The 20228-nt window shown below is 39.5% G+C and overlaps 1 protein-coding gene across 11 annotated transcripts in view; it reads left to right on the forward strand.

Annotated features, from left to right (window-relative positions):
- MAST2 (microtubule associated serine/threonine kinase 2) overlaps positions 1 to 20228 on the forward strand; it is a 198647-nt gene that overhangs the window by 163119 nt on the left and 15300 nt on the right. For all 11 annotated transcript variants that reach the window (XM_075037013.1, XM_075037005.1, XM_075037008.1 and 8 more), the window contains 10 exons: positions 3741 to 3873; positions 5532 to 5593; positions 6245 to 6330; positions 9580 to 9788; positions 11167 to 11305; positions 11730 to 11862; positions 13232 to 13397; positions 14440 to 14541; positions 16165 to 16287; positions 18545 to 18654. In XM_075037013.1, coding sequence (XP_074893114.1) covers positions 3741 to 3873; positions 5532 to 5593; positions 6245 to 6330; positions 9580 to 9788; positions 11167 to 11305; positions 11730 to 11862; positions 13232 to 13397; positions 14440 to 14541; positions 16165 to 16287; positions 18545 to 18654 — 1263 coding nt within the window. The remainder of the gene's footprint in view (positions 1 to 3740; positions 3874 to 5531; positions 5594 to 6244; positions 6331 to 9579; positions 9789 to 11166; positions 11306 to 11729; positions 11863 to 13231; positions 13398 to 14439; positions 14542 to 16164; positions 16288 to 18544; positions 18655 to 20228) is intronic.

Genomic DNA, 20228 nt, shown 5'->3' on the forward strand with positions numbered 1-20228 from the left:
AGTAAAAAGTTTATGGCTGAGGGGCCAGATGTAGCTGTTGACATAATTTCATGCTTCTTGATGCCACCTGATTTTCCTTGTGTTGTTAGTAGCTACAGTAAAGAGCCTGTAAATGTATGGTGTACATACAGTGCCCAGAGAGCCATGCTAAGAAAGAGCTGTCACTAAGGAAGAAATTCCCTTCTGTGATATAACTGGTGTTTGGGCTCTTGGACTCAAACTCTTACTGCAGACCCAGCAGTTGTAGAGAAATCTGGTGTCAGGTTTTACAGCTGTGAACACACAGAGGGATAGGCCAGTGAGACATCCAAGCAGACTTGTAAGCCTGGGTTTGAAATCCTATTTGGTGCTATTGGAATACACAGAAAAGCAAGTCTCATTGTTTTTTTAACAACTTACTCTGGCTAATTAGAATGTAGTTTTTTTATTTAATTCTAGAAAATGGTGAAAAGTGTTTAGGCCATTCCAATGAAATAGGCCACTGTGTCCTGAAGTCCTGCAACTCCAAAAATACTTTGTAGGTAAAGTGGAGAAGCAGCCTGAACTTGCATTCTCACTGTGATGCCATGGCAAGAGGTTAATATAAACTTTGAAAATATATGGAAAGAGGTGATCGGATCTCTGGTGTACACAGTGTTGTGGTGGCTGTTGGTTATAGGAGTCAGTTCTGTGACTGTATTTCAAAAGGATGTTGAGAAATTAGTGAGAGCGTAGGGAAGAGTCACAAAAAATTGTTGGAGTGCTGGAAAAGGTGTCACAAACCTACAGTGGAAACTTAGGAAATGACAGCATGAAATTCCCTGGCGTGTCAAAGCACACAATCTGATGGTTCTTTCTGGACGTAAAAATGACAGGGAAGCTACATCTGTTTGAGACGTTAGAGAAGTTGGCTAAATTAGGAATCTGGCTGGATATAGATGTACAGTTAACAGTTGAAGCACGTTGAGGGCAGTGTGTCCATGTGTGACCTTTATCACTGGAGTCACTAGAAGATAGATGAGTTTTGTGGAGCTTTCTTTGACAAAGTAGACAAGAGTGGTCCAATCTTCCCAATGATACCAGTTTTTAAAAACACCTGCAGAAATACTGAGAACCAGTAGACTTTGGAGGATTCCCTTAGTCCTCCTCCATGACCGTCAGATGGATTGCTTTGCTGTGAATACTATAGTGCAAGGAAGACCGCTGTCAGTGATGAAGTAGGCTGCACAACCAACAAGATAGTTGCCTACACTTACTTATGCAAGAAGTCTCCACTAGATTACATTGAAAATCCTGGGCACAACTCTATTCAGACTGGGAATTCTTTGGCTTTCAAAACCATTTCTGTGATTTAGATTAGTTTTATGACTCCAGTTATCTTCCAGCACTTCTTCAGAATGTTTTTTTTGGAAGTGAAAGCAATGAAGAAAGGAAATAAATTTAAGCTTATTGTGTTTGTCTTTGCTGCGTTCACCATGGTCATTTATGCTTGCATATGCTCTACTAGTAACACATCATCTAGGAAAACACAAAACCTCAGTAGGTCTTGTGAGCCCATCTCTGTACCTTCAAGCAGTTCCAAACTCAAGCCAGCTTTTAGCTGCAAATCTGTAGGTGTCCAGCTTCCTCCACTATCTTCTGCACCTGATGTTCTGCAAAGTGAGTGGAAGCAGGTGGAAGCAGTAAAGTCATTGAGATTTAAGTAATGAACTCAAAAGCATTTAGTGACAACCTTGACAATCAAGTGGCTAGACTTCAAAGTATAAAAATAATATTTGGATCTGTATATTAAGTCCTCCCTGTTTTTTTTAACCTGTATTGCCTATCTAGCATTTTTTCTAAGTATTGTATTCTGCTGACATGAAGAATTAAATATTAATGTTCATTTTATCCCATAAAAGAACAAGAAAGATAGTAATGGATAGTCAACCATTTAAATAGCTTGAGAACTACATTTCATTTTTATTAACATACTTTTTTGTAATTTAAACTTTAGCTTCAATTGTCTGTGAATTTATAAACAGTTTTTCTAAGATTTAATATTAAGGTTAATTTTAGTAACACAGTTCATTCTTATTTCTTCCTTGTAAATGAAATAACTGACCATATAGGCAGTGGTTGTGATGGTTGTGATTGTTTTAATGGGGGTGAAGGCATTTAAGTATTTTAAACTTAAGTTATTTGGCTTCAGTCTTTGTATTACCTGTTAGACTGTGAATTGTTTATTTACGGACTGAGTCTCTGGGGCTTCAAGAAAATAATAATGTGTTTTGTGCATCACTGAAACCATCTCTGGGAAAAAGTATGTAATTTATTTGTTTTTCAGATTATGTTTCCATAGCACCTGCCTCCCCTTAGTAGGGATCATTCTTCTGTATTCAAATGATTAAATAAATCTACTAAAAAGAAGACAGAACTGGAATTTGTTTAATTTCTTAATTTTTTTGTATGTTTGAATTTTTTGTCACCAGACTTTTTTTTTCCTGTACTTTACTCACCAATAAAAGGTCGCCACTTGTATCCTGAAGAGTCCTTTCTTGACTCCACCTTCGCTTTCACCTTGTTCTCTGTATTATACTGCAGTCTGTTGACCATCTCTCTCCTTGTGGTCCTTCTCTCTGCCAGTTCTAAGGCAGCTGATTAATCCATTTCCAGAGCAGTGGGAAGGAACTTTGTTGCTGTCTTTGGTGACTGCATGTATCCAAGCAGCGTTGCTTAGAACAATCAAGAAAAAGTGTGTCTTTTCTCAGATTCTCTAACCATTCAAATATCTTTACATCATCACAATCTCTAATTTCTTTTTCTTGTTTGCAGTTCTGTGCTCTCTTCTCTCTTATGCTGCTGACCACACTCACATCAGTTCTTTTCTGATGCCCTTACAGCTGTATGCTGTAACTCTTCCCCTTTTATCTTCCCATTTCACTAGAAAATTTTTGAACAGTCATTGCTGGTGAATGATGAGGTTTGTAGGGAGAATTAAAGTTAACTAGTGAACTTGCTTCTAAGCAGAGTGCTCCTGCCACCAAAAGCTTGTCTTTTATTTCCAACTGTGTCTGTTAGTCCAGTAAAAGAGATCACACCTTCTTATAACCTTTTCTTGCCTTAGAGATCACATACACCAAGACTGAATTGATAAGATGATCCTATACCGTATAGTACAAGAAATACTGCAGCAGTATTTCTTATATAGAAAGTGAAATCTTCTCTGCTGATATATAGCAATTGCTGTTTTATTAATAATTTTATTCGCAATTGTTAAGGTCAGGACAGTTACAGAATAAGGCGGGTGTATGGTTTGATCAGAAGTGACATTTGAAGGCAGATGAGGTTTATATTGCTTAATGCACCTGTCAGATGGAGGTGGCATAAGGTGGCACCTCAGTCCTCATCACAGACCTTTCCCTGGCACATCTCAATGTGACAAAACTGGGACGTGAGTCCAGACTAATTCTTGTGTTATCATGACCGTATTATCCAACAGTCTGGTTTTGGTTCATAAAAAGTCCCTACAGTCCTTGTGCTGTTTTGATTTGCAGATCTAAGCCAGTGGACATCCAGCAGGCTGTAAATGTCTGTCATTTTTGCAAAGCAAAGTGGAATGCATTGACTTGCTTGTTGTAACGGCAAATGTTATGCATCACTGCTGAGCCCAGAATTAACTTTGGATGTTTCTGAGGAATATCCTATATGGAGAGAAACCTTTTGTACTTGTAAAGCAGAATCATTTACCTCTCTCTGTCTCTCTCACCATCTTGCTGTAGGAGTTTGATCCTGAAGAGTTCTACCATTTGTTAGAAGCTGCAGAAGGCCATGCCAAGGAAGGGCAAGGAATTAAATGCGACATTCCTCGTTATATTATCAGCCAGCTGGGACTCACCAGGGATCCCCTGGAGGGTAAGAACTCTTGTTTTGTACTCTCCATCCTGCTGAAAGGATAACCAGATCTCCTGGTCACTACGTAGCTGAAGGAGGCTTTTATTTTATTGGTTTAATTTCTAGGCCATTTTTCCTTATTTTCCTGTTTGCTGTCAAATTCTAGACTGTCCTTTCCAGCCCCATATCTCAAAGGAATGTTGCTGGGGTAAGGATTGCACATCAACAGTGACAGTTCTTTACTTATGATGTTAATAATGTCTCCCTGTATTATAGCTGAAACAATGTTAGAAAATGGCTTTATGATTTAACTGTTTTCTCTGTGCTGTTGGACAGTAAAAGTAAATTTACCCATTATTTTTCTGATTTGCCTGCCTGCTGGTGGCCTGGTTGGAAAGTATCCTGTCATCCCACTTTGTTGTCCTCTCTGGGAAACGTGTATTTGTTGTGATTTTTCCATGAGAAACCAGGAGTAATATGAATTTTTAGGTGGGGATGAGACTGTATTTTTACATCTTGCATAGCAGCGAAACTGAAGAGAGTAATGCTTTAGAAGATAGCAACAGCTTTTCTGCTAGGTGCCAGAATTGCGTATAGTAAAATGAATATGCTGTAAATGTACAGAGGCCCAGAAGATCCTAACTTTGGAATTCGTGAGTTAATATTTCTGCCTGGCACTTTTGCTAGCTGAATCTCTTCTCCTATGGCAAGTTTTACGAGTATGCATGGCTTGCTCAGCAACAATAGAAAGTGTGACAGAGACTGGAGGTTACTGCAGAATATTTCAGCAATTGAACTGTACTTTTTGCTTTCTCAGGAGAGCATTATTTTAGCATAAATTAGTAGTCTGGATAGGACTAGTTTAACTTCTACGGTGTTTACTGGAATGACAGTGACAGGTTGACTTCAAGTGAAGAGCTCTTCGGGAAAATTTCTTCCAAAGATTGCTAAATGCAATTTAATAGCATTTGTTGAAATCTGACATTAAAGGGAAATTTCCTTTGATCCCTGTCATGGGAGAGAACCTTTCCATCACTAATTCCCCTTACTAAAGTCAAATTTTCTTTAGAAATGTGTGGAGATGTCAAGGTGCCTTATTTCCTTTCTGTAAGGAGGGCACCCAGAAATGTCAATGATGTCTGTTCAGAGACTAGTAGTTAAGGTAGGATTTGGGTTTGCAAAGTTTATAGCATCTCCTAAGACAGCTGAGTAGCCTAAACTAACTGACTTTCTCCCAGTTTGCTGCTGCTCAGCATTTTGCAGAATCAGACACATTTTGTGGAGGGAGGTTGGTTGAAATGTAATGCTTTTTCTTTACTGGAGTACAGCGGTGCCACCAGGCTATATGCAGACATATATGCATGAATAGGTTTTAATATTAATTAGATGGTAGTTTCCCCAAATGTGCATTTATTGCTTTTACTTACTATAGAAACCATCTAGAATAAGTCAGGCTGAAATTAGAACAATTAATTATATTCAGCTTTATATAAAATACTGCCTACAGCTTACAAGATGTTAAAGGTTATCACTGTATAATTGGGGTGACTTTTTACAGAGGGGGAAAAATGTCCTTCATCATCTGGAAGCACCTCTTAAAATCCTGTTTGTCTTGTATAAACAAAGAGAATAGTGTTTGATTGAGATCATTAGGAGTAATCTTTCCTCTTTCTTTTCAGAAATGGCCCAGCTGAATAGCTATGACAGCCCAGACACTCCTGAGACAGATGATTCAGTCGAGGTAAAGCATTAATACACTCACTCTGTCTAGCACTTTTTTTCCTCTGGAAAGAAGTAGTCTACAGTAAAGAATTAATTATAATGCAGAGTAATTTTAATTTTAAAAAAAAAGTGCTGACATTTAAAAGCGCACACTAAAACTAGAGTATACACTCATAAAAATGTGGAAATCTCTATACTGTGGTGGTGAAATGCTTAAAAGTTGCAAACAGGCATTATCATTAAGTTATGTTCATGTTTTTTTAGTTGCAAACAAAAATCATCTGGAGAAATTCTTTATATCTGCATTTGTAAAATGTGGTCGGTATTGAAGAGAGTTGACTTTAGTAATGGACCACTGGAAAACTTTAATTATATAAGTTGCTAGGTTTCAAAGATCGTTAGTTGTTTATTTTATTGTTTTTTTAAAAAATGTAATGTTGAGGAAAGGCCTGAATCTTACAGTCCACTGACTTTTTGTGCTAGTATTTGTGGAGGGAATCTGCAAGGGTCCTAGGGATGCAGACAGTTATCCTAAAGCTGAGGACTCCAGAGGTTTAGAAAAGGATTGAGTTTGGGTGAATGCTGCTTAAAGAAGAAAAGGCAAAAAAGTGACTTATAGAATTAAGTCATTCCTGCTCCTGATTTCCGTTTTCTTATCTTCTTTCCCCAGAGCCGTGGGGCCTCTGTCCAGTCAAAGAAAACTCCATCTGAAGAAGAGTTTGAAACTATTAAACTGATCAGTAATGGTGCTTATGGGTAAGACTTTCAGACTTTGCTTTAGAAGAAAATACTATTATTGTCCTACTCAGGGAAGAGCTATAGTAAAGTTTGGTGAATGACTGGTTTTTGTTGGGTCCTGTCACGGGGATGGGAAATGAGGGGTTTGGATCACTTAAAGAATCACCTCCAATTGTATTAGCAATAGGAAAATGATTTAATAGACATTTACGTGAAAGTGCGGCTTCACAGAATTCGGTGGCAAGGTTTGCTCTATTACTTAGTACGTGGATGAAATTCACACAGGAAAATTAAGTTAGAATCAAACTAAACTTATGTATATAGGGACCGAAACCATAATAGGGTAAAAGGGAATGTTGCAAAGAATTAATTTCTTGTGATTTGTGCAAAGATTAGGAATGTGGGAAAGGGCAAGGGAGTCCCTCCCACTGAGTCACAAGGTTCAGAGAAGATCCCCTTGCTTTCTAAACTCCTGTTGGAGTCTACGTGCGGCTGGATTGACTCCTAGTCCCAGACTTGGTCAATGATTTATATCTAAAGGGATTATGAGTATAATAGCAGCCTAAAATTCATTCACAGTTGAATAAAAATCATGACCGAAATTTAAGTATAAATTTGAAAATAATAACTTCTAATATACCTGCTATAATATACTTACTATAGACTATTCAGGTTAGTACACACGCGTGCGTAAAGACACTAAGAGATATACATATAAGAGGGTAAGAGACAGTGAAAGAGAGAAAAAGAGGTAGACCTGTTAAAAATTCCCCTCGAAGTCAGTGAAGATATTCACATCGAATGCTTCGGCATTGTTTTCAATGGGCAAAGGGTCGAGCCTCAAGGAGCAGAGAGTATCAGCCCAGGTCTTGTCAGCTTTCAGCGGCAGACCTGCAATTTTCACAAACCGGAAAGTTTGTGAGCTCTGAAAGGCGTCCCGCTCAGGGAGATGCTGGTCGCAGCCCGCTGCAGTCCAGGAGAGCTGAAAGGGCCTCATTTAGTACCGCTGTTTATAGGTTCGGGAGATGATTGACTTTTGTCAGCAGCAAATTGCTAGAATCCCAGCTGTGCTGGTACCGTTTCACATGCAGATAAGGAAGGCCCCGAGGCTGTCTGAGGATAACTTAAGACAGAGATAGGGGATGCTCCAAGATTGTCAGGGGAGGACTGTAATGTCTCGAGGTCGTTATGAGAACTGGCTATCTCTACTCCCCTCCCTCTGTCTCTGCTGGGCAGCAGAAGTCCTTGAGACGCACAGCGTATCTTCATGTCTTAGCTGTGTAAGAGTTCCTGGCACCGTCAAGGGTCCCTTAACTGCCTGACTCATTACACTTGTGCTAAGGCCTAGTGAGCCTTCCGGAGTTTGTATATCAGCCCGGAGAGGGGGAAAGAAATGCACCACCACAGGTCCAAAGCATAAATGAATTTTGCTTGGGTCTTAGAGAGGTTCTACACTTGTGATGTCTTCCGCATTCTTCTGGGAGATGCCATTTCTTGTGCGTTCTTGGGGTTTCTTAGGTGATGGCCCCTGTACCTGGACATAGTGCCTGGCTGTGAAGTCCTTACATTGCACTGAACTGACACACAGCTTGGGAAAATTAGTTGCCCTACATTAAAGCTTTCAGAATATGGTATTCCTAATCCTTCTGTGGCACAAGTTTTCTGAAGCCCTTCCTAGCTGTGACCACAAGCCTGTTTTTCCAGTAACTATTTCTGCACTGTTTCTTTATGGTAGGTAGGTGAAATATAGACACTTCAGTACCTTCGGCTGAGATGACAAAAACATTTTCCCTAAACATTGTCTCTAGGGAAAATATTGTCACTTAGTTTATTGTGAGATTTCCTAAGTAATAGTAAAAAAATATAGTTCCGTGAGTCTGAGAAAATTATTTTGCACACGTTTCCTTATTGCTTAGCAAGGCAGTCTGTATTTCCTTTCATGCTGTCTGGTTAAGTCCTGTGATTTGTTTGTTTGAAGGCTAAATGAGTGAGGATAAAATTCTGTAGTTGCAAATGTTATTGATGATTCATTGAAACAACAAGAATATGGAGGGAGAAGTAGTTTATGCTTTTCCATTCTTCCATGTATTCGGATTATATATGTAACATGTGGCTGTTTCTGAACACTTGAAATACTAAAAGAAATGCTAAAATTACATTGGGGCAAATCTACTGTGAGAAGTAATACAGTAAAAATGCTATTAGATTTTATTATCCATTGAAGAATCCAGAATGAAGTTGGTCGTTTAAAATTTTAACCACTCATACAAACCTATCCAGAATTTTAAAGACAGTTCCTGACTCTTTGCAGTTCATAAATCCTTACCAGTGATAGCCATTAGGTTGTAACTGAAAAGCACTGATATTCAGTAGGTCATAACAGCAAAACCTGAGCATGTGCTTGAGTGTTTTGTTGAAGTGTATGCTTAGTTAATAACAACTTGTTTTTTAAAAATTATATGTAGAAAAAGCGTAAGCATATTTTTTAGTCAGTGAAAACACAACGGAGCAGGTCAAAGAGGCACATTGTTAGACAAGAAGATTTTATACGTTTTCAGGCATATTTCTGCACAGGCCTGGTGATTTAAACATAACTTTCTAAAAAGGGCAGAGAGAGGTGGTAGTTTTGCTGTTACTCATATCTGTCTTTATACTGGGTGTATTTTATAGTTAGCTGCTGGTGAGACACAATACCATGTTAAATGTAATATACTCCAGAGAAAAGGAAACAAGTACTGATTCAATAAGGCAGGCAAACTGGATGAAAATTTTATTTGCAAACTGTATTATTAATGTGCAGGAATCTAATGATCTGCAAATGATAGAAATGTAAGAGATATTTTACTGAAGGAAATCCCTGGTGACAGTGTTGCATCAAATTAATTTTATGGAGCTTGGAAAGAAATCGTGCTGATTCCATAAGTTCTGGACAATTTTTTAAGTGAAATGGTGACTGTAGTGTTGAAAAATACATGCCTCTCCACAATGAGGAAGTTGGTGACATTTGTGTCTGAAATATCTCCTTGTTAGTCACATCAGCAAAAATGCTGCTTAATTCAAGAAGGCAGAGTAGCTTTTGGAAGGAAGCGTCATGGGGTTCCTTCTTTTCTCGGGGAGCTTGGCGCTGAGATGGGATTTTATGGAGTCACGGATAAGTCTGTTAGGATCCATCCAAAACAGTTACCATCACTGTTTAAAAAACAAAACAAAACAAAAACCAGTTTGAACTGAAAATGGAACTTTTCCTCTTGGTATGTGGTTTTCTAGAGCAGTGTATTTGGTGCGACACAAGACCACCCGTCAACGTTTTGCCATGAAGAAGATCAACAAACAGAACCTAATTTTGAGAAACCAGATCCAGCAGGCTTTTGTGGAGAGAGATATATTGACATTTGCTGAGAACCCCTTTGTGGTCAGCATGTTCTGCTCCTTTGAGACCAAGCGCCACCTGTGCATGGTTATGGAGTATGTGGAAGGTATGGTTGTCATTATCTACACCTGCAAAGGGACCTTAGATAAGATGGACGTGTGGCGTGTATGCAATGTGTCTCCTCATAAAGGATGACATTTCTGAGTGATTTATAAGATGTGTGCTTTGGGTGTAAGACCGGTAAGTGCACTGCTCTGAACACAATAAGTGGGAAGACCATCTCATGTGTGTGCTAGTCCTTTCTTCATGGAAGGTGAGCTCAGTCCTGCAGTCACAGGGGAGGTCGTGATGCCCTTTTAGGGAGGAGTGTATGGACTGCTTGGGCTGAGCTGGAGAAATGACTCGTTCTACCTACCGGTAGCACAGGTTAGCATAAGGACGTACTGCGCTTGTGAATCCCTGTGACTAACACAACATGATTGCAGTGGAGCTGAGGAAACATAAAGCCACATGTAGAAAACTGCTGGGGTCAGAAGTCAGCATGAACTTTCCAGTCCTCACTGGAAAGAAATTGTCCCGCTCTCCTATGGGATGGCATGGCTAGATCCATAGCCTGTTTCCTTGGCATTACAGTTAGAAAAAGACAGTTAAGAAACATCACCAAGCAACACAGTCTTTGTTCTTTAGCAGCCTTTTTTAAAATACAGTGCTATTTTATGCTGTTTTTTTTGTTTTGCTTATTCTTTGGAATATTATTCGATTTTATTTTATCACTGTATCTTATTGTAAGCAATATATTTCCGCTGGTGGATGGGATTAATTTCTTATGCCTGGCTTGCTTGGCTGAATGTTTATGAGAAATAAGCTTATAGTTATTGTATCAGTGCTCTTTCAGATAGATTAGTGGAATGAAAACAGATGTATTGACATAACAAATTTTAATATTAATTCCTATTTGCAAGTAGAGATGAAGGTTGAACGAAATGTGTGGCCAGTGTTCCTTAAGAAGCTTGAATCAGGGGCCCACAGACTTATTTTCATGAATAGCCTGTGTCCAAAGGCATGGCTACCTCTCCATGTGTAGAGAGCCAGGTAGTAGTTGTAGAGGTTTTTACTTACTATTTTAAGAAGCTTGTATATCAGAAGTAGTATGTGTCTCAGTGGTGGAAAGCAAAGAAATTTATAGAAAGGCCAAACAGTCATGAACTGCCCTTTCTTCAAAGCTTGCTTACAGTTTGCAAATGGCACCTGTACACTTCTTGACCAAGCATGCCTAACATACATGGATCTCAGTTTTCCTAAGATTTTAATATTTACTTGAAGCTCAAGATGGAGTGTAGAGAGAGCTTTAGAATTCAGGCTAACGGGCTTGAGAGAGACAGCCTTTAGGAAACTTACTCTAATCTAGTATTGTAGACCTGTAGCTCTTCTTTCTTACTGATATTTGCCATTTCACTGTGCCATATTTGCAACTTTTTTTCTAGGAGGTGATTGTGCTACACTTCTCAAGAACATTGGTGCCCTACCTGTTGATATGGCGAGAATGTATTTTGCCGAGACTGTTCTGGCATTGGAGTACCTGCACAATTACGGGATTGTTCACCGTGACCTAAAACCTGATAAGTAAGTCTTTAGCTCTTCAGAAGCTGGAGGGAGAGACCCAGTTTTTTAGGGGCTTTCTCCGTAGGCAAGAGGACATGGAGACTAGAGACAGTAGAGATCTTCAGTGGCATCTGACATGTAGGAGATTTTATGGAGTCTCTTGCTACTGATGTTGATCCAGATAGACACTGAGGAAAGGGTTGGAGGAAAGTCTTCAGATATTATCTCAAAGCTGTTGCTACAGTGATGAAATTATGGCAAAATTATGATGAAATTAGTTGCCTTGGCTGCTTTGTGATATTCAGTTGCATAGGAGGTTCCTTCCGGGTGTTTGATGGGGACGTAACACTGAGAATTTGCTTCGCATCTTGTGGTGTTCTTTTTTTAAATTGCTTTTGGGAAACAATTGAATGTTGGATTATTTTGCTGCTTCTCTTTCTTCTAGTCTCCTGATAACTTCCATGGGTCACATTAAACTCACAGACTTTGGACTGTCTAAAATTGGGTTAATGAGTCTTACAACGAATCTTTACGAGGGACACATTGAGAAGGATACCAGGGAATTCCTGGACAAGCAGGTAAGCCGAAAAATTTTGTCTGTTAATTTGGGATCAGATGCAGGATTCTGTCTCAGGATAGAATTGGAATTTGTAGCACTCCCTCTTTGCCTTGACACTGTGCTGTGTGTTGTAGAATGGGAGGAAGATACAAGTCCATTCTCGTGTTTGTGCAGAAATTGGTATTGTTTGTTATTTCAGCTTCTTGTTTTGGAGTGATGCACTTCAGCTCTTAGTTTAGGGTATTGAAAGTGTGGCCCAGGCAGCAATGCAGGTGTGAACAGAAATTGGTTTAGAGATATAACATGGATTTTGCTGGAAGGTTGTTTCACCGTCTCCCCCTTCTGGTGCTTAGAAAGTTCATGGCAAGTTCCTATATGTTTGTTTCTTCTTGTAATTTTGTCTGATGGCTTAAACATTGATTTTTATCCCCATGATATTTACTAAGGGTAATTTTTCTCCTTAGCCTTAATTTTGCTAGGCTTAACCAGCTAAGTTCTTCTAGATAACAAGATAGATTTTCCTTTGATGAATGAATAGCTCTTCCACATACCTCTTTCAACTTGAGTTGATATTTCCTGGGCATAGTTGACAGGAACTATGTTCTGGATGCAGGCTCACCAGTGCCTTGTATAATGGGATTAAAAAATACTTCTCTCTTCTGAAAATACCTAGGATCGCAGCTGAATTTTCTTTTCTAGCTGTGCCAAGTGTTACTTCATAATCATCCTGTGGTATTGTCTTCCTTTGCTTCTGAGTAACGATGTTTTTTCTAGCAGGAACACTCTTTGGTCACTAGATCATGGTCTTGCACTTTGCAGCGGCGTTATATTTTTTACAGCTATTTTGTTATTGTTGCTGCTTCTAAGCCCGAGGCAACTTAGATCTTCCAACGTGATTTCCTTAGTCATTGTCTGTGCCAGCTGTACCTCCCAAATTTAAATGCTGAAGTGTGTAATCATGCTGTATGGCTAATTCTGCATCTGTGAAACTAAATTCTGCTAGCACAAAGATGTGAGAGGTTTGTCAAAACTCAGTTCCTGATAGCTATAGCTGTGCCAGTAGACATCCATCAAGCAGACAGACATACACACACAGACTATGCATTTTTCCCCCATGTTTTACTATACGTACACCAAAGAACTACTTAGCTGGCATGTCCACACTGGGAACATTTCATAGTATGTGATATCACTTCTGTGCAGGTAATGTGTTCCTCAAATATAGACTCTTGCTCTGTGGAAGTAGTTCAGAGCATTAAGTGGTTAGTGGCAAAACATAAACTTCCTTGTAAAACTCTGAGGGGGGAAAGAAAAAAAAAGACAAAATAAGCTTTGATGTGAGTTTGGCAATTTGTAGATTTATTGCTTTCTTGTGTGTTTCTCTTGAGGTCTGTGGGACTCCAGAATACATTGCACCAGAAGTGATCCTGCGCCAGGGCTATGGGAAGCCTGTGGACTGGTGGGCCATGGGAGTTATCCTGTACGAGTTTCTAGTTGGCTGTGTTCCTTTCTTTGGGGACACACCTGAAGAGCTGTTTGGACAAGTGATCAGTGGTATGTTTCTGTTCTGGCTCTGAAGGGGTTTCAAAGTGTGCTGTGAAGTAAAACCTTGAAAATGTAGAGGATCCACAGTTTAGTCGGGAAGGACTAGGTATAGCATAATGGGTTTTATATCTTTCTGTGTCAAAGTAGCATCCATCTGATTCAAGCTATCGAAAGTTGTTGAGTTGCTTCACGTCTTGCTAGATAGTTCTGTTGTTGTGCATGGTATGGGAGTCATGCAAATCCTTGTGGGACTGGGGAAAAATATTTGGGGATTTTTCTGTTCTGTCTTTTAACTTAAATGATGGAGAATATGAAAGGAGCAGCCGCCAGCTGGTCTAAGTCAGTCTGATTTTGGTTATTACTTCTGTAGGTGCAAATGTCAGTCAATTAGTAATTGTTGTATAAATGAAATAAAAAGGAAATTGTAAGCAAAACACATCGAAGCTGTTGTACTCGGTACCTTCGTGTCTTGTGGCTTTTTAAACCTCTCTCCTGCTTGGAGTTGGACAAATGATTGCTTTGTGTTCTCTCAGTGAATATGCCAGTGAAAACATTTCCTATTGGGAATGCTTTCTGAAACAGTAAATTTTTAACACACTTGGCAAATGTCCTTTGTAAAAAGCAAATTTCAGCAAAGAACTAAATATGATGCATGAAATCATTACCTGTGAATTGTTCTCTCTGTTCCAAGTATAACGAGTGTGGAATGTGCGGGCACGAGATACAGCTGCAGTATTGTCATTGTCATTGTTTATAGATTGTCATGGAAGTCCCATTTCTCCTATTTCATACTTTATTAATAGAGTTCTTATTGCTTTTTTTTCTCCACAAGCACTGCTTGGATTGACAGCAGCTTTAGCTGACACTGAATTTTATGCATTTTGGAAAATGTCAATGCTTGAATTATATTAAGTATGCAAGCTGCTGAATTCGAGGTATTTGCGATTCCGGGGCAGTACTGAACACTGCATTTCATGGTATAGGAATGTGAATGGTTATTCAAATTGGTCGTGAAGCTGGTAGAAAATGTCAAGTCTCTTTTTGTCCCCAGATGAAATTGCCTGGCCAGAAGGTGATGATGCGCTGCCACCAGATGCCCAGGACCTCATTGCTAAGCTTCTCCGCCAAAATCCTCTGGAAAGAATGGGAACAGGTAGGAACCTTGTGCATAGGAAAGTACTAGCCAGAAGCAGGAAAAGAAGGTACCTTGCCAGTGATACACACCCACCCATGTTGAAAAATGCTCATCTAGAGCTGGGAAACGATTTTTACTGGGTTCAGTGAATCTTGTGCGATGAAGCTCTGAGAATTCATATAGATTGTACGAGTCAGATATTGCTGTCTTGTTTGGGAAATAAGAAAGGGGCACTGCCAGCTTGGCAACGTAACTTCTCAAAATTGTGCTGTTCCATTGAAGGCTTGAGGGTTGTGTCTCCATTTGAACACTGTATAATCAGATTTCTTTGAAGTTCTCTTTGACTAGGGGCTTAATCCCCTACATGGATGTGAACTCCTGGGCGTAATAAAATAGACGAAAACTTTCCCATTCCTAGAGGCCTGTACTGTAGAACTCCCCAAACATACAACAAAGTCGGATAATCAATTTGGCAAAGTCAGATGCATATGTCAATCTTTCTGTATTATAATATCAGATTTAAAGTTTTACAAGCCAACACTTCCATTTCCTGATAGTAAATAACCATAAATAATCTCTAGCTACATTCTTGTTTTAAAATAATTTGTGCAACACTGTGGCTTCACAGCACAGGTTGTCTGTTTCATTGATTTGATTAGTTTGATTTAATTTTGGATTTCCAGTTGGAAACTACACTTTAAGGATAAAAAACCTTATAAAAAATTATATATATAACAATTCCAAAAGGCACATGTATTCAGCAGACTTAACACATGTGTACACAAGGGTGATGAATAGATCATGAATTAATAATGATACCAGATGGTTTTCACATGTTCTTCTTTACTTCAAATCCATGTACTTGAAAGATGTTGCTGTCATGGAAAAGATGTAGAGTTTCTTGCCTTATAAAATGAGTTGATGGACTGATTTTTTTGATTTCTTATATACCTGTAGTGCTGAGACTGCTGTTCCACTTGGCATCTTGTAGTGCCACTGGCACTCAGAAAACCTTTAATCTCTTTTCCTCTGCTATTCTCTTGTTTAAAAAGACAGTAGCATCTTTTATGAATATTAATTTAATTTGAAAAAAAAAATGCATATACTAGTAGACAGATAATCCTTAGTTTTTCCTTCTGGGTACCCAAGTTTCTGAGGTTAATAACAAAAGATACTAATTCAGGAAGATACATAAGCCCCTGCCTTGTTTTAAGCACATGAATGAGTTTATTCATGACAGTGGAGCCACTCACATGCAAAGTACCTTTCTGAGTTTGCTCTCTTTATTCAGCTATGAACAAGATGGTATTTAGAGTTTGGAAATTTTAAATTAAGATGTCAATTAGTTCTTAATCTTGCAACTTGCTGTGGAATGTAACAGCAGATGCTGTCTTCCAGTTATTTTAGTCATGTGTTGTCATTAAACAGGAAGAGGAGGTGGGAAGAAGGCAATCTCCTTCAGATTTTATCCTGCATTACCGCTTTGGTAAAAGGATAAGTAGTTTCTCAGAATTCCTGGAAAATGTGTGACTTAAATGTACTCAGGTACATTCTCTTAGGCTCGTGATATTTTTAGGGTTTGTTTTTCTTGTTATGCAAATGCTGAAAGAAGTACTCTGTAATAAAAGATGCTTATTTCAGGTAGTGCCTTTGAAGTGAAACAGCATCGGTTCTTTAAAGATTTGGACTGGAATGGATTACTTCGGCAGAAAGCTGAATTCATCCCACAGTTGGAATCTGAGGATGACACAAGCTATTTTGACAGTAAGACTAAAGATTCAGCCTGAATGGCATCATATTTTTTTGTGCATATTTCATTTTTGAAATTGTTAGAGATAAGTCATTGTTGGAAATTAAATAAAACACGTGATGGAAATTGCTTTAAAAAGTTTCCATTGAATGCCAAGTAAGGTTTCTTTGAAAGCAAATTAATTTTAAATAAAAAAGTGTTGCTGATGAAGTCAATTGGCCTTTCACTGGTGCCTGTGGTCCTGCCAGCCATGGCCCTGCAGTGAGAGGTGCTGCAGTTGTTATGCTGGGTTTATTATAGTACTTTCAAATCATTTGGTAAATCCAACTTCCTTGAGTTTTTGAGCAATATTATCTTTCCCTAGTGACTGTTTTCAGCCAATAAACTTTTTTTTTTTTTAAATCCAAACTCTAAACCTTGAAGACAAGTATGTAGGGAAAATTCTTTAGAGATTTTAAGTAATTTAAATCATTTTCACTGCAAGTGTATCACCTTATTTTAGTAGCATTAACTCTGATGAGATATGAAGTGAAGTGCCTGTCTGGTGTGTATAAATGTCTGGGAACTGCCATGGTATCAATGCTATGTAAGATTCCTGGTATTTCCAGATAAGCAGCAGACAGAGCTGGTGCTCTTGGAAGAGAAGGGAGGAGCGTCATGTGAGGGATGGAGAGGTCTCTGTCCCCAGAGCCTTCGCTCCCTAGCTTTTCTCATTTGACCGGGGGAGCTGAGCAGGTGGAAAGGGCTTGGGCTTGTCACTGGTCAGGGGGGTCTCTCCCCCACTCCAGCTGCAGCACAGGATGATACTGGGCTATTTCAGTTTCCTGAGCTATGGAAATTTCTGCCCTACTTCAATGGAATCTCTTCCATCCTTCCCCCAGGGCCATGGGACTCACTGACTGCATATGAAGCACATTTTTTTCTCTGCTCCTGTGCTTTGCTCAGGGTGAAGGGGGGGAGAGAGCAGCCTGCTTTCAGCCCCTTGGCTGCCACGCTGCAAAAGCAGCGATCCTATTTAGATAGTGCTCTTCCAGTTTGGGGAAGAGGCTTTTAGGCTAGGGTTTGGATGGAGGGGTAGGATGGAGAAAGAAATAGATTGAGAAATCTCCATGTACTTGCTGCAGAGAACAATTTGAGTCAAGCTGTGCAGAGGGGGCTGAGGTGCGTTTTGCATGTATTGAGGCTATTAGTACAACATACATGTAGAAACCGAAATGGCGCTGTGTTCCCACCGCTAATGGGACTTACCAGACATTGAAGCTTGAGCTCTGGTCACTGAATTGGGTCAGTGATTGGGAGAGGTGCAGTACAGCAGCCATGAGTGGATCCTGATGGGTAAAAGGACGACGTTATGTTCAGTGATGCAAACCACTGGGTCTGTCAAGTAGGAATGATCGCAAACTCTCCAAGTGCCCAGGCATGCTCAGCAGGTTATCACGGTGACTTTGAAGTGAGTCCTTTATAAAGGCGTTAATTCTCATGTCAGGAAATATCTCACATAGACACTGATAAGAGTTGGTGTTGCTGTTTTAAACCCTAATGCAGAAAATTTTAGAATTTATAAAAGTAGCTTTCTGGCTGATACAGTGCAGCAAATTTGGCTCAGGATAGCTATCAGCTTTCTGTAGCCAAACTTATTAACGCCTGCCCCACAAAATCCAATGTGGCTAGCTTAGAAATCCAGTGCTGCAAATCTCAAGGCACAAAATCTCTTTGGAGGCAGTTTCGATTTTTGCATTAAAAAATAGCTTTGCATATTGGCTGCTTGCCCATTTTCTTTCACAAAATCTAATCCTTTTTCTACTTGTAGGAGGGAGAAGAGGAAATATTTGGGGGTGATAAATATTTTTATTTTTTAAAGAAGGCTTGTATGTATGTATGCAGGAGAGACTTGGTACAATCATAAGGCTGTTTATTGGAATTTGGGACAGTGACTTGTTTCCGTGTTTCCTTCCATGTGATTGTTTGCTGTAGGGAGGAAATACCCCTACCGTGAAAGGTCTGCAGGATTAGACACCTGCTGAGTTATCAGCTGCTTTTAGAATATAATATAGCTGATAATATAAGATAAATTCAGTAGGAAGGAGGTATTCTTCACTGCTAATTGTACAGGATGAGCAAAACTGGCTGGGTATGTTTCAGTATTAAGGAAAATACCCTGCATGGTATATGAACACTCAAAGTTCTTTGTAAGTAGACAAGTAGGAATGCTTGAGGTGCGAGTTATCAACACTCCCTGCACTGATGAAATGTGCCATGTCTTGTTCACAGCCCGTTCAGAACGATACCAACACCTGGATTCGGAAGAAGAGGAGGACACTAATGATGATGATCACGTGGAAATTCGTCAGTTTTCCTCCTGCTCGCCGAGGTTCAGCAAGGTAGGAGCATGCTAGCTTGTTGAAAGAAAACAAGTGTTGAGACAAACACAGTTTCATTGCTTCGTATGGGGTAGATTTTAATCATGCAGATGATATGTGGGAGTTGCATAGTGTTCAGTGTTCACTAAGGAAAGAAAAAACTGTATATGTTGTTTATTCTGTGACAGGTTGTGGCCTATTAGAAGGTGAGTGTGAGTACCAGAATAATTGGAGAGTGAGATTTTGTATTTCTTAATGTTTCACTAATATGCAGGGTACTGTGGAGGTCTCTTCTGCATCTGATACAGTTTGATATTTTTACTAATGACTTGGATGCTGGCATAGGAAGTGTCCAAAGCTTATTTGCTTTGAACAGTGTCATTCTGAAAGGGTCTTCCAGTAGGTGACAAGGTGGTATTAGAATGAAAATTGATTCTGACTTTTTGGAATAATGGTCTAAAATCAAAGGGATCCCATGCAGTACTAGCATGGGTGAAGTTTACACCTGTGCTGTTGTTCATTGTCTCTAATACAGCCTGAGGAACAAAAGGCGAGGTGAAAATTTCAGAGAAGGATCTGGGCATACAGTGCATTGTGAGATGTGCCAAACTACTGAAGCAAAAAGGCAGCTACCATACTGGGAAAGCATGAATATTTTCTGCAAGGCAAATGAAGAAATCCTTTCCATCTGCTTAGCAGTAGGAAGGCCATAGCTGGGGTAGTCTGTCCTGTTCTGGGCAACATTCTTGAAAATAAACATGGACCAGTAAAAGAGAGTCCAGAGGAAAGCAACAAGAATGATCCGAGATCTACAAAACATAAAACCTAATGTGTTTCCAGATACATAACTGCTAGAAGAAAAGGAGTACTTTGGTCTTCCTGTTCTACCCAGAACTGAGATGAAATGATGGGCACAAAGGAGGTATAGGGTAGATGGTAAGAAGAAGTTTCCAATGTTGAACAATAATTGAGCACTGGCATGGGTTGCCTGGGGAATTCGTAGAATTTCCATCTCTGGCAGCTTTTAAGAACAGGTTGAAGAAACATCTGTCAGGTGTTACAAGAGAGCTGGTTCTGCTTTGAGGTAGGGAAATGGACAGGGAGCCCTGAGGAGGTCCCCTCTAGCCACGCTTTCTGGATTTCTGTGCAGGTCTCTCATTCTTACTTAGGTGATCTGAAATAAAAAGTTGGAATTCTGGATATTTCAAAGTAGTACAACTCCACTGCTAGCTTGGATAAAATAAAGTATGTTTGGGAAAGGGCAGAAGGGAGAATAAATGCCGTTTTGAGATTAGCCTGCTCTATGAATTGTATTTCCCTCTTCTTAATGAGATGGGAGTAGGAACTTTACTTTGGGCCTCTGAAAGATATTTCAGTTTTTCATGACAGTTCCTCCAGATTTCCGCTGCTGAAGTCAGTTTTGAAGCACCAGTTTGTTCTTCTTTGTCCTCAGCCGGGCTACAGTGGTTTAAGTAACAGTTACCATTAATTTGTTGGAGTTGCTCCTGATTTGCATCACCAAAAGTATGTTTAAAATTGGACCTGAGGATTAGTTGGGGTTTTGAAAAAGTTCTCATGAGTACGTAAGGGTCTCT

This window comes from Buteo buteo, chromosome 10 (assembly GCF_964188355.1).
Source record: "Buteo buteo chromosome 10, bButBut1.hap1.1, whole genome shotgun sequence".
In the NCBI taxonomy this organism is placed as follows: Eukaryota; Metazoa; Chordata; class Aves; order Accipitriformes; family Accipitridae; genus Buteo; species Buteo buteo.